Here is a 13,305-nt window from a genome sequence, read left to right as displayed (position 1 = left end):
GTTGCTTGTAGAGAGAGAGAGAGATGTTTCTCCGATTGTCTCGAGTGGCGGGCGGCGGGGAAGGGGGAGGAAGCAGTGGCGTGACGTCAGAAGAAGGTGGAGGGGGGGGGGGTGGTGTCGAACGGCGCGGATGACGGTAAAAGCAGGCCATTGGTAACCGTAGAACGGGTGGCGACGCCGTGCGCAATGCGCGGCGTGGGCCGGCACAGAGATGGAAACAACGCGCGGCACAGCTGGGTGCCTTGCGACTGGTGCAAGACTCTGGCACTCATATCTTCCGTACATGGACACGTGGCTCCTGGAGTTGAGCTTCTGCGCCCTATAGGACGGTCAGTCCCCGTCGTTCCTCTCAGCACCGCTGATCTGCCCATCGCTATTTCAAATAAACGTTTGACGCTTTATAGAATGCGTTTTATTTCTCTAACAGGTAAATTCAGTGCAGAGGGGGTGCGCTTACAGATACAGAGGCGTCGCTTTACTGTACCAATTTATTTCGCTGCGTCGCTTTGTGGTACCGTAATTTATTAGCGTCGCTTTGATCAAATTTATTCAAATTCTAGGAGGGGGCCGATGCTGTATCACATGCGTCGCTTTTTTATTTATCATACATACTGTAAGCAATTAAGGTTTATAAAGGAAAAAACACTCCCCCAAAACAACAATCGCAAAGGGATGATATGGCAGAGCGGTCTAATGCGTGTGACTAGAAATCACATCCCTTCGGGGGCCCAGGTTCGAATCCTGGTATCATCGCGACCTCTTTTTTTTTGAATTCTGGTTCCCCGTCCTCATGGCATAGCACTCGCATGGTACAGGAGCTCGTAGTACGAGCCTCGTACATAGACATGCACCGTGGAAAGGATACACCTGTGAAAAGCGGCTGCATTTTAAAGCTTTCGTGGGTCACTCACCTGAGTAGAGACAGACTGAATGCGAAAGCATGCGCCAATGGAAAGCCGGCATGTCCATACTGTGCTTCGTAAAGAACGCGAACTCTGTAAATTACGATTGCTTACTGACCTATCGCACTTGGAGCGGAGAGAGGGCAGACCGCTGACGGTCTTCAAAGACATTCAGGCGCAAGGCTGATCACTTTGCTGCTTGCCTTGCTCAGGATCTTGATGTATCTGTCATGTTGATATTGACATGTGGCATGATGCTCTCGTCTCGTGAGAGGTTACAAAAAAATTGTCTTTGTTTACCAACATAATTCAAAGAGATGGTACAGTATGGGTTGTGTGTGCACGAAACTCAGCAGAAAAAGAAAAGAAAAAAAGTTGCCTCCAAGAGGTGCTTCCAAAAGGTAGATTCAGTACGAAAATGCGACGTGCTGTTTGGCATCTCTATATTTTTCATTTCCCGTTTTTGGGTTTCGTAAAACTCTTACAGCACAGGCTTTCATTTAATGAAAGCCTGTGCTGTAAGAGTTTTACGAATTTTGAGAGAGGAATGCTCAACGGTGTACTGTAATGCGCAGTTGTACTGTAAAGCACCGCATGTCCAACAACGTCCCACCTCCTAATTGGCTGCTTTCTCTCTTTTAATGTCGTTACGTTTCCCCATGGTCCGCTTCCATGGTCCGCTTCCATGGTGCTGTACAGGGATCCCTGGGTACAGCGCACTGTCTTCCCGTTGCATCTCTTCGTCACCCTTGAAAGCGAATCCTCGCATGCTAAATCCCACCGACCCCCTGCACCGTCCCGCCATTACCTGTCTTCCCACCCCTGCCCCGCACCCCCAGCACTGCCATCCCACGCCCCACCATGACTTCCATCTACGAGCCCATCGCGCTCTCGCGCTCCTTCCCGAAGATTGCCGTCGTGTGCGGCGCGGAGACCGCGCTGGGCCAGGCGCTTCTCCGCGAGCTTCTCCTCTCCTCTGAAATCGAGAAAGTCCACTTCATCGCCCGCTCCGACCCCGAAATCCTCTCCCAGTTCCGCCGCTCCTACTTGCGCAAGGTCCGCGCCCACATCGTCTCGTACGACCATATCGACCGCGCCCTCGCCAAGATCCCGGAGGCCGACGTCGCCTTTTGCTGCGTTGGCACGGACCGCCACGCCTACGAGACCATCGGCAGGACCAAGTTCCGCACCATCAACTACCACGCCCCGGCTAAGTTCGTCGCAAAGATGTTCGAGATCGGCGTCTTGACCGTCTCCGTCCTCTCGCATCCAAAAGCTGATCTGTCGAGCTCGTCCCAGATGCATATGCTCAGGGGACAGCTAGAGGATAACATCCGAAGCTTGAGGAGGGAGGCGGCTGAGTTTTCTCCGTTTGTTACCATATTCAGGGTTTCTGGCATGACTTCCAGTTCACGGAAGAGCGACATCAGAGATGTGGCGAAGGCTATGCGCATTGACGCCATGCACATGTCGGCACGGAAACCAACGACGGCGTCTGATAGCAGGAGAGGCCGGTACGAGGAATTTGATTTTACCGATGTCGACCAAATTCTCAAACAGGCAAGGCATGATAATGACTACCATCACGGAAATCGCTACTGGGAAGATTGATCTCTTTATCTTGTATCGCTTATGCTCGTTATGCAGCAAGCTTCTGTACATACACCTACCTGCTATGCATTGGCTTTTCAATGGCAACTCAATTTTCTAATTCTTCCAGCAGCCGTTTTAGTGGCGGGATTACATCCGACAATTGCTGTTGTATGTTCAGCGCACTCTTGTGCGTCATTTCGCCCAAAATCTCGACTTTTAGAGGGTCGTCAGATACAAGGTCGCCGACTGACCTTGGAATAGCTATTCGTTCGTCGTTCTATATAGTATTGATGGCAATCTTTGCGTCCGACTCTATTGTAAAAAGAGCATCCCCGGGCAACACAACACACCTCTTCGGTTTCAAAGGTCACTTTCTTTTCGTCGCGTCTTCTTTTTTCGCGCTGAGCGGAACCATTGCTTGAATTTCCGGGATACACTCTGCATTGATCCAGTGATTGGTGATGGGCTCTGAATATCTGGATCGTCCAAGACAGACCCAACGTCATTGATGATTTCCGACATGTTCCAGAAATGGTATTTCGTAAAAAAGGAGTCGATGGTGATGCTTCCCAGAATAAGCCACGCAGCACTCAAGGGAAACACCGCCACAGGATGTACTCTAAAAATGCTCAGCAGTAACACCACCACACCTGTCATGAGACTCAATCCGGCACAACTATTCAAAGTACCCATTAACCGGATGAAGAAACCAAATTTCTTCACAAATTCATGGATAGTGCCATCTGCCTTCACTTGGGTGAATGCCATTTGTCGTACAATCAGGTCAGACAAGATTGCACTTACCATTCCACATGAAAAAGCCAAGGACCCAAGAAAACTGCCATATAAATCACAAAACAACCAGTAGTTAGTGACGTGCGCGTGTATCGCAGAAGTATTGTCGAGTTTGCACACAGGATCCATGATTGGCTCCTAAGGCGTGTCCCATTCATGTGAGTCTTGCCGCATGTCCTCGAAGAATATCGACTCAACTTCGGAGCGGTATGTACACACATACCTGAAAATTGCAAATGTTACTTGAGCACCCCGAACTGCGCTGCTGATTGTTCCCGCCGCAAACAGTTCCGGATCTGGCACCCCTCGCGTAGCAATAGTAAGGCTTGTGAATGAAAACGCCGACGTTTGACGCTGAGGAAGGTTCAAAAGAGGAAGAGAGTCATGGAGAATACAAGGACAACGTTAGCGACACTCTGTGAACCGTTGATTTTCCCCATTCTTAGACAACACAAAAAAGGAGTTGCTTACCCCGAGTGTGCCGGCGGTCTGTAGCACCAGTGAAACTGCATCGTTTAGCTGTTGCTCAGTCATCCCGATCATCCAGGTTTCATCCATGTAAGTGGAACCATAAATTCTCTCCACAAACATCGAAGCTTGGTATAACTGAAGAATGCTACCATTTCGTCCCTCTCCCTCATCTTCACTTTCTACCTGTTCTACTTGAACATCACTTTGTCCACGAACTGAAGACGTCGTGCCGAGCACAACTTCCATATTATCCTGAGTGCTTCGAGCAGTGCTGATAGAAGCCATTGACCCACTGGTATTGGGTCGAATGCTGACAGCAGTGAAATGGCCATCTCGTCGACCTCGCTCATATGGAGTTCCTTTTGCAGCCCTGTCCAAAAGCGCATTGCTATATCTGGATCTATATGACGCAAACAAAAGCAGAAGAGCGATAGAAACGCCGGTCAGAAGTGCAGCAAAAAGACTCCAAAATGTAATCAGTCGATTCCCCTCTTCCCAAGAGTGAGCAAGGGATGCAATTGGCATGCTAATAAAAACGGCGGAACCAAACCAACTTAGATCGGCACCCCATTTACCGGGATAAGGAAGATACTTGAGCAGAGATTCTTTGAAGCTGCACTTTCTCCGTGTTTTGGAAAGATAATCTCCTTGAAATAGGCAGGCGAATGCGGATTCTTTCAAACCCTGGTAAGGCGCGGTGAGAACCCCTTCTGGTGGGGTAAGTGACCCCAATCGTTTCAACAGGGTCCACACAAGGTTTTGTGTCCTCCAATCTGGATTCCAATCCGAAACCCAACCTGCAGTACTGAGTGCACGACCCAGAGAGTCATGCTGCTCATGGAAGTTAATGGTCACGTCTTCCAGGAAGCTGACCATCATCTCATCACTTATGAGTGGGTTGGCACCCATATCCACAGGCGCCAAGGCAGCATCTATTCTACGCTGTCGCGGCGCGTTTGCCAAGGCCGGCGATACGCAGAGCACGTCGCATAGGTCGTCCACAGAGTCGCGGATACAGCGTTGAAAAAGACGATGCAGTTGCTTCCTTGCCTTCTCTGTGGCTATGAAACTTGTGGATCGACGTGTCGAAGTCCATCCTCCCCTTGATCTCATCCCCGACTGATGGCTGTCGGCATGCGCGGTTACACCTCCACGCTCTTTCGCGTATCGCTCGGCGGCGTCGAAGGCTTGCAGCAACTCGCGGGCAAAGGAGGAGATGGGATCATCTTCGTGAGTGCGACTTTCTCGATTTGGTGGTTGATCCATGCCAGGAGTGAGCTTGCGTTTATCCTAGATGGTGGTCTTCGGAACGTACTGTAGAACGAGGAACTACTGTCGAGTTGGATATCTGCAGCTCAACATGGACCAGATCATCAATGGGACTAGAAGGGAGAAGCCGGCAAGACGGGTGGACATTTTGGAATTCGCGGACAGCGAGGACGACTAGCCTTTGTATCAAAATTGTTGTTCACTTAAAAGTCTTGAGTGACATGAATTCTACGACGTCTGACCAACTTGAACCCGAAGTATGGTTTGCATTCCTTCAACAGCCCTGCACGGAACACGTGGAATTCATGCCGTGATTTGTTCACTTCCGATTCAGGTTGTTGACAACCAAGACTCACAGTTGACATCAACTGAGGGTGTGTCTTAACAGGCGCTTGTTTGCCCGTGTTTGCCCGTGTTTGCCCGTTTTTTGTTGAAGAAATTAAAAAAACATTTTGGACACGTGGGCAGCTGTACAAACTCCTTACACCCTCCCTCTGCAGCTCTGACAATATTTTGTCAGCCTTAAACCTAGGGTTATAGTATACACTGCGGCGCTACAAGGTCGTCTCGCTGATCCTCTACTCTCAGGGTGAGGGCCTCCTTTAAGACAGCATGGACAGCCATGTTTGGATGTATATGTTTGCGATTTTCAAAATATTACATGTCCAATAATTTAGTGTATTGTGTCAGCGCGCCGTGATCCGTAAATTGGCTCAAGGGGTGCATCATACCGGGCTATCGATAGGGAAGCGAACGGTCTTTCTGAGCAGTGATGCAAGGAAGTGGCAGCAAAAAAGCCGCAAATCTCATTATCTTACAGTGCCTGGTTCGATATAGTGCCGTTTTCGGCCCACTGACAGAGGAAGGCACTATATCGCGATCCCCGTGTACTGGCATTCAGGGACGTCAATAAAATGATTAAATTGAATTTTAATGTATGCTAAATTGGATCAAGATTGAATTCAATCGCACTTATGCGGTAGACGACAGCCAATGGTGTGCTCTCGTATGGCACGTTGGTAGCGACAGATTCCATTATATTAACTTTGTGTGCGCCATCATACTGTTAAGAAAAGTATTAAATGGACCAATCAGGTGCACGCTGACGTCCATACATGTCCAAACATGCCCGTCCATGCTGTCTTAAAGGAGGCCCTGAGTCTTGTTGACGTCACCTCCTGAAATTCTGGGTCATGTCCCAATTACAGTGAAGACAAGAAAAGGATATTCAGGCTTACATTACAGACGCGTTCGCGTGCAGACCCATTCGGACCACTCTATCATTCACACAGCAACCCTAAACTGAGCCGGCCTCCGACTGCATACCGGATCCCGCTGATCCAATTGCCCGTTTTGATCATCCCACGGCCGACGTCCCTCCTCATTGCCCAAGATTCTACCTTCGTTGTCCACATCGTCGTCCAGTGCACGACATTTCCCCTACACACCCCACGCCTTGAGCATTCGGCGATTATCGTTGAACCAAGATGGCTCCTCACAAGATCCAGAAGGAAAAGGGCGCTGAGGCCTCGGAGTTCGAGACTCACGTCGCACAGGCGTTGGCGGATCTGGAATCGAGCGGCTCCGAAATCAAAGCCGAGCTGCGCGAGCTTTTCATTTCCTCCGCCAAGGAGATTGACATTCCCGGCGGGAAGACGGCCGTCGTCCTCTTTGTCCCGTACCGTCTCCTCACCAAATTCCACAAGATTCAGACCCGTCTCGTGCGCGAGCTGGAGAAGAAGTTCTCTGGAAAGCCCGTCATCATCATTGCCCAGCGCAGGATTTTGCCACGGGAAAAGAAGGGTGGCCGTCTGCAAAAGCAAAAGCGCCCGCGGTCCCGCACTCTCACTAGCGTACACGAGCAGATCCTCGAGGATCTGGTCTTCCCCACCGAAATTGTCGGCAAGCGTATTCGCTACAAGGTCGACGGATCGCGCTTGCTTAGGGTCTTCCTTGATCCTAAAGATCAACAAAACGCAGAGTACAAGACCGCGACTTTTCAGTCGGTGTACAAGAAGCTTACTGGCAAAGACGTCAGCTTCGAGTTCCCGATCACGGCTGAGTAATATCATGGTATCGAGCACGTTCGTTCAGTCTGGAATACTTTTCTTGCCGTGAGGGACGCGGGGTAGTTCACAATAAGGTAAAGCTCCAGATCTATTCCAGGTGCCGTAGTCGCCAATCCTATGAGCATACCGCCAAGTGCGCAATAGTTGAGCGAGCGATATTATCATTGCCAAACTGCTCTACAAGAGGCTCGAATAAAGATGCCTAGCCTTAACTGCCACTTTTCACCTGCCTGTATGTAACTGACTCCCGCGTTTGCGCCGACTAGCATTTCATTTAGACACTAGGATCCCACGATTGTCATCTATTGTTCGCGATTGAAGTTATCGGAGTCTTGCACTCGTTCGTTTGACTTGGAGAATGAGCCGCGAATGAACAGGCATCCCCATGTGCAGTGGTCATGAGAATGATCGCTCTGGCCTCGCAAGGTCTTATTTCCTGTTAAAAACAAAAGCGAACCCGAAGTATGGTGCGTCTGGAAATCGTGCTTGATGTGCATATCGGCGAGAAAGGGAAGAGATTATGCTGCAGCGTGAATTATGAAACCGATGGCTCAACCGAGCGTGCTGGATTAGGTTCTTGTTAGTGCCAAACGGGCAGGTGCTGGGGAACGCCATGTTCCTTCTGTGGTCATCGATGGGACAATGCCAGCAAGAGCACCAACTGTGTCAAAAAGCCACCAGAGTACACACTGTGTTAGAGACTATTTCGTAGATCTTAGTATTATGCGCTGGGCAATGGGAAGCGAGGGGCGCAGAAAAAAACCACAGGACTTGTAAAACCCAGCAGGCGACCGCATATCTCCTAGACCTGCCGAATATTCCCTTTAACGCATTTCGGGTTTTCCAAACCCCTACGATAATGGGAGAATCATCTGCACGAAGGGGGAAAGTGGTAGCGTGTGTTCCCAGCTGCGTTTTGCTCACTTTTCCATAGGTAAATTGTACAGGCGATAGCCCGCCCTGCTGCCCTCAGGAAAGCGTCCGTGCAGGCGTGTCAAGGCAGAGAGACCTGCGACGCCTACCTCCTGGCCAACACTACTTCCATTGCTCACCAATTTTGTCCTCTCACCAATTTTGTCCCTTTTGCCTTCAATAGACCTTTATCACAGAGCCAAGCTAATTTGCCAGTTATGACCCGGTATACGAATTGCAGCACCGCAATGAAATTGACGGCTATTATTAGCCAACTTAGCTGCATGGCTATTACGATAAATCCCAACCATTTTTACATTTTTTTTTTCTGAAATTGCCTCGTCAATACGTGAGCGGAGAATTTTCGGTGATGAGCATCACCTGTCGGTTCGTGGTTATACCAAAACATTTCCCAGTCCGCGAGGACAAAATGTGAAATTTGTACCACACCTCCTACGCTATGTGCAGGTCTTCGCTGCAGTAAGCAACGTTTCGACAAAAAGCCAGTCTCTTTACGTATTCATGCTGTCTTTTCGCAAATACGAGTTTACTTCATTTGAGGTCCAATGTCTATGTACCTTGATGGTACCTCACGTATTGGGGCTTTTCAAATGGCACAAAGCACATGCTGTACAGTCCAGTGCACGATTTAGTGCTAGGGCGTGCCACAACGCAAATTGTGGCACTATTGGGGTGACACTATGACAAGAAGCTTTCATGTAGGGCATAAAGGGCACATTTGGCACTGTACGCCATGTATCTTTACGTGTTGTATCAGATACAGTAAACATCGCCCAATGGGCGACTCCGAAAAACATAAAAACACATTTTGTGTATGCGCAAATCTGCCGATTTTGATTGAGTCGGAGGTGTTTGTGCATACACAAACCGCCGATTTGCTCTTCGTTCCCCTCCCGATGTAATTGTTTGTGCACAGACACAAACGCACATCCGCACCCACCTATACCACCCTATATCATACCATGTGCTCAAATATTTCTCTGCGATCTGTCCGATCAACCCATCCCACCCCTCGGCAACCTCGTTCCTATTTCGATCTGGCCTCCCTCCACACTTTCCCTCCGTCGTATCAGCCGCTGTCCAACCCCGCAGCCCAACGTCTACATGGCTCATGTTGCCGACTCCGACGAGGAGCCGGCACCCGATATTTGTCCCCAAGCCGGCGGCTCCTTCGTCAGTATCATAGGATAGGGCGTGAAGGGGGTACCGCAATCCGTCCGCCGGCGTGCTGACACCTCACTGAGGGTGAATTGGCATTAAATGTGTCTTACACAAATTTTTGTTCACATGCATTTCCGTGCCAAGGCACAAAATACGACACACATACACAAGGAAATTTGTGTGTACACAATTTATGTTTTTCGGAGTCGCCCATTAGACTAGTAGACCTTTTCAGTAGGCATGCATCTTTTGCACAGTGATTACCTGTTCTCCGTTGAGTCCTTGCTGTACCTGTTGAGCGCTAAACACCACCCCAAATATTAGACAATTACTGAGAAACTGTATCATTACACTAAAGATTGACAAACAGATGATATTGTCCGCGATCTTTTGACAGCGCTGTAACCTCTCAAAATAGATACGTATTGCCCAGACAGTCATAGACCACGAATTTGACAGCATGTCTGAAGTGCATGCGCGATTTCTCTTCCCGCCCATTTTCAAAAAAATCACAGAACCCGCCTAATCCTTTTCGCAATAAGAGTCATGTGCAGTACAGTACCACTTTCGCCTTCAAGCAGTCTCGAGATCCAACACCGCACGATGAGCCACAACGTCGACACATCACCTGGAGACGCGCTTCGGCTTCTCGCGGAATTGGCTGCAGAGCGGAGCAACGACCTCAACCAGTACGATTATGACGCTGCGGAAATTGACAGCGATGAAGAGACTGACTCAGATTGCCCAATTCTTGACTCTTTTGTTGCGGACGGGGGGAAAATCGCAGTGCTACAGATGACGAACTTTACACTGGCGGAGTATCGAGGGCTTTATGACCGTCTTCGCCCCTTTATAGCCCAACACTACAACGTCGGTCGGGTTAAACGTTCGAAATATAAGGCCAAGGATGTTTTGTTTATGGCGTTATGCGTGTGCAAAAACGGGACCATGTGGGACTTTGCAGCCAAGATGTTCAACATGAAGAGCACGTCCTTCAAGAGGCTGGTCACGAGTTTTATCCGCATGGTCACCCCCTTTGCGTATAAAACGTACGTCGAGCGCTCTGCAGATAAGTTCACAATGTCACGAATTTTTGAGGATCAGTCACACTTTCGTGTATACGGCATGGCGAGGTATGCCACGTGTAGTATCATTGCCAGGATGTGTACAGTACCCGACGGCGCCTGTTCAATACAGGCGCACGCCCACACGTGTGCAGTACACGCGCACGCGCACGCTCACACGGGCATTACAGGCGGACGCCTACACGTGTGCCTTACAGGCGGAAGATCTACTGTATACATTACAGCCCGGAGGTTGTATATGACAAGGTACAGTAGTAATGGCACAGTACAGTGCATTACATAATAGAGTACAAAAGTACAGTAGGACGGACAATGTCCAAGACCCCGCGACCTCGCTTATTTAAGCGACGGCGCCGGGCAATGACAGTAAACAGTCAAGGATCTTTTGGGAACGGATTTCCTTCGACGGTGCGACACCGCGGGTCAAGACAAGCCTCTGACTTAGGCGACATTCAGCATCTGTCTTGCGACGTTTCCCTGGCTTCTATTGCCTTTACCTTACCTTTTCCATTCCTCCGTCTTTGCGACTACGCGGGTTAAGACTAGCCTCTAACCTCGGCGTGTTACTGTCGCTCGACGTTCCAATTGTTTTCCTTTTTACTCTGTCGTTGCGACCACGCGGGCTAAGACTGGCCTCTAGCCTGGGCGTATTACTGTCGCACGACCTATTTCTCTCTCCCTGCATTGTGACGATTGTCAAGTCGCGGGCTACGACAAGCCTCTGGCCTTGGCGGCACTATTGACATCTATCCCGCTCGATCCCTCTAGGAGTTTCCGCTACTCGGCGCTCCGCCCGTGTCTGACACTAGTCTTTAGGCTCGGGTTCACCCCTGTTTTGTGTGTTCTTACACCACCCCTTCCAGTGCTGGTCCCATTCCGGGTCCGCACTTCGACCAGTACGTCGTGCTTTTACAGTCGGCCAACGTACTCCCCCTTTGCTCTACCACAGTCCCGATCTACCGCGGGACACCCCCCTTTGGTTGTTACCTCTTCCTCGAGCTAGCTCATAGCTGGCGACCGCCACTATACTACACCACGGACGTGACGTTTCACCAAAGCAACCGTCCACGCGGAAATCACGAGGAAGCCAAAGGTCATTTTAGTGGAAAACACAAAATGTATGGGTATAAGACCGAGGTGAGTGTGTTGCCAAATGGTCTAGCCATTGGGGCAAGTAGACATTTTATGGGATCAGTCGCCGATGTCGATATATTTTATGATAACCTCGAGTGGCACAAGTTGGAACTCCGCAAAGCTCAGACAGAGCGCACTATGACTGATGTTGGACCTCTAGTCCAGCGGTTTCCCAGATATTGGGCTGTCCTGATGGACAAGGGCTATCAGGGGGCTGCTCGGGAGGTACGCGCTATCATTCCTGTCAAGAAGCCAAGGGGTCGAGAGTTGACAAGGGAAGAGGTCCATGGTAACCGAGAAATTTCGTCCGACCGCATTATTGTCGAAAACTGTTTTGGTCGACAGTGCATACTTTGGGTTCTAATGGCGAACAAGTGGAGGTGGGCTGAGTCTAACTACAACATGTTTTTTCAATTCACATTGGCCTTGACGAACGTGCATGTGCTTCATCACCCGCTTAGAGAAGAAGATGGTGCGAGGCGGAGGCAAATTTTAAACAGGCGTTTTCACATAATGCAAAGTACAGCTGTGAAACGGCGCCGTGTTCAGGAGCGCTACCGGGTTCGCAGGCGTGCGCGTATCGAGCAAAGGTTGCCCAGCAGGTCATATGCGCAAGGGGCAGGTGCTATGTCTGATGAGGAAGAGCTGTAACTTCACTTTTGTCGCATATCTGAGGAACTGAAGGGATTACTGTAGTGAAGGCCGAGTTCGGCAGTTTGTAGTGATTTACGAGGTTATGCTGTATATGCGATACCATTTAAATCAAATGCAATTGAAAACGTCATTTCGTAGACATTCTGTTTTCCACTGCCCACATCATATCTGATGTGGTGGACCGTGACTGCTCTCAAGACCTAGTGGGAGCGTTGGACAGCAACATCGAATTTCGTGGTCTGCAGCTGCCATAATTGGCGCTCTTACTCGATTTTCACAGGGCACTGCAAAACGATGTGGTAGAAGCAGTTGTGCATCAGATAAATTAAGTTTGTTTCATCAGGAAATCATAACTTGGATGATAAGTTTATCGTCCTACTCAAATCCTGCCTACTCATTATCATTACGGAGCAGCTCGTCCCACATATCGTCATTTCCAAGACCTCCAATTTCCTGGAAACGTCGTTGGCCTTGCGTTACAACAAACCGCAAGCAAATTTCCAGCCATCCGAATACCTCCTCTGATTGACACAAGGCTTGCGACCAAGCTCTCCCACCCAGCTCTACAGCTCTCTTCCATATGATAGCGAATGCCTTTGTCTCAGGGCAAATCTTAGTTAAGGGGGGCAGAGGGAAAGACTCCTTTCGTAGCCGATGTCGGTAATGACCGTCTATCCTGTTCCATTCCCTCGTCTTTCTGCTTAGAACTGGGAGAAGCCGATCTACTTTTCCAGTAGCTGCGTTGATTGACGCTGCTGCACTTCTAGATTGGGGGTAGATCTGTGGTCTGGAATCATCGCAACTTGTAACAGGGAAGAAGTGCGCAGGACTGCACTCATCGTTCTCGTCGAAGAAATAGGTACCAAGGAGCCTTAGAAGCTCGCCTTGAGGTCCTTTTCCACACTTCCTGGCCATTTCCTTCTTGTCCGATGAAGAAGAAATACCGATAATGTCGCACAGATGGGAAAATGTCTTGAACAATATGCGAAATTCCGAACTGTGTTGCAGTGGCAGTTGTGTGTATGAGAATCCAGGAAAGAAAAACACTGAATCCGAGCAAGAACTTGATCTTACATGGAGTGAGAGGCTCTCAAATTGTCGCAGAGTGCATTCTACACGAGCCCGTATAATCCCGGCACGGATCCCGCCAACGCAGCGCATCGAATGATCCTGTTCAGGATCATCTTTCTTTCTCTAGAGAAACTGTGAGCGCTTGTATTATACCTCCCTGCATCTTTC

General features: G+C 49.5%; 3 protein-coding genes; 2 read left to right on the top strand and 1 right to left on the bottom strand.

Annotated features, from left to right (window-relative positions):
• Positions 1 to 1,709: 1,709 nt before the first annotated feature.
• On the bottom strand, positions 1,710 to 5,177 carry CHC_T00008132001 (hypothetical protein). XM_005712068.1 is given in 5 exon segments: positions 1,710 to 2,855; positions 2,856 to 3,333; positions 3,514 to 3,644; positions 3,762 to 4,958; positions 5,145 to 5,177. The coding sequence occupies 4 exon segments, from the start codon at positions 5,175 to 5,177 to the stop codon at positions 2,856 to 2,858; spliced, it is 1,839 nt and encodes a 612-aa protein (XP_005712125.1). The 3' UTR covers positions 1,710 to 2,855.
• Positions 5,178 to 6,517: 1,340 nt separating this feature from the next.
• Positions 6,518 to 7,317, top strand: CHC_T00010003001 (40S ribosomal protein S7). XM_005712067.1 is given in 3 exon segments: position 6,518; positions 6,519 to 7,148; positions 7,149 to 7,317. A coding segment is annotated over 1 exon segment (630 nt), but the record flags the coding sequence as incomplete, so codon positions are not given.
• Positions 7,318 to 8,994: 1,677 nt separating this feature from the next.
• Positions 8,995 to 9,264, top strand: CHC_T00008130001 (hypothetical protein). Its single transcript, XM_005712066.1, has one exon. It carries the CDS (start codon positions 8,995 to 8,997, stop codon positions 9,262 to 9,264), a length of 270 nt encoding a protein of 89 aa, XP_005712123.1.
• Positions 9,265 to 13,305: the final 4,041 nt, after the last annotated feature.

This window comes from Chondrus crispus, genomic scaffold (genome assembly GCF_000350225.1).
Source record: "Chondrus crispus Stackhouse genomic scaffold, scaffold_94, whole genome shotgun sequence".
Lineage (NCBI taxonomy): Eukaryota > Rhodophyta > Florideophyceae > Gigartinales > Gigartinaceae > Chondrus > Chondrus crispus.
Note: the sequence above shows the minus strand (reverse complement) of the source record. Positions and strands in the feature narration are given on the sequence as shown.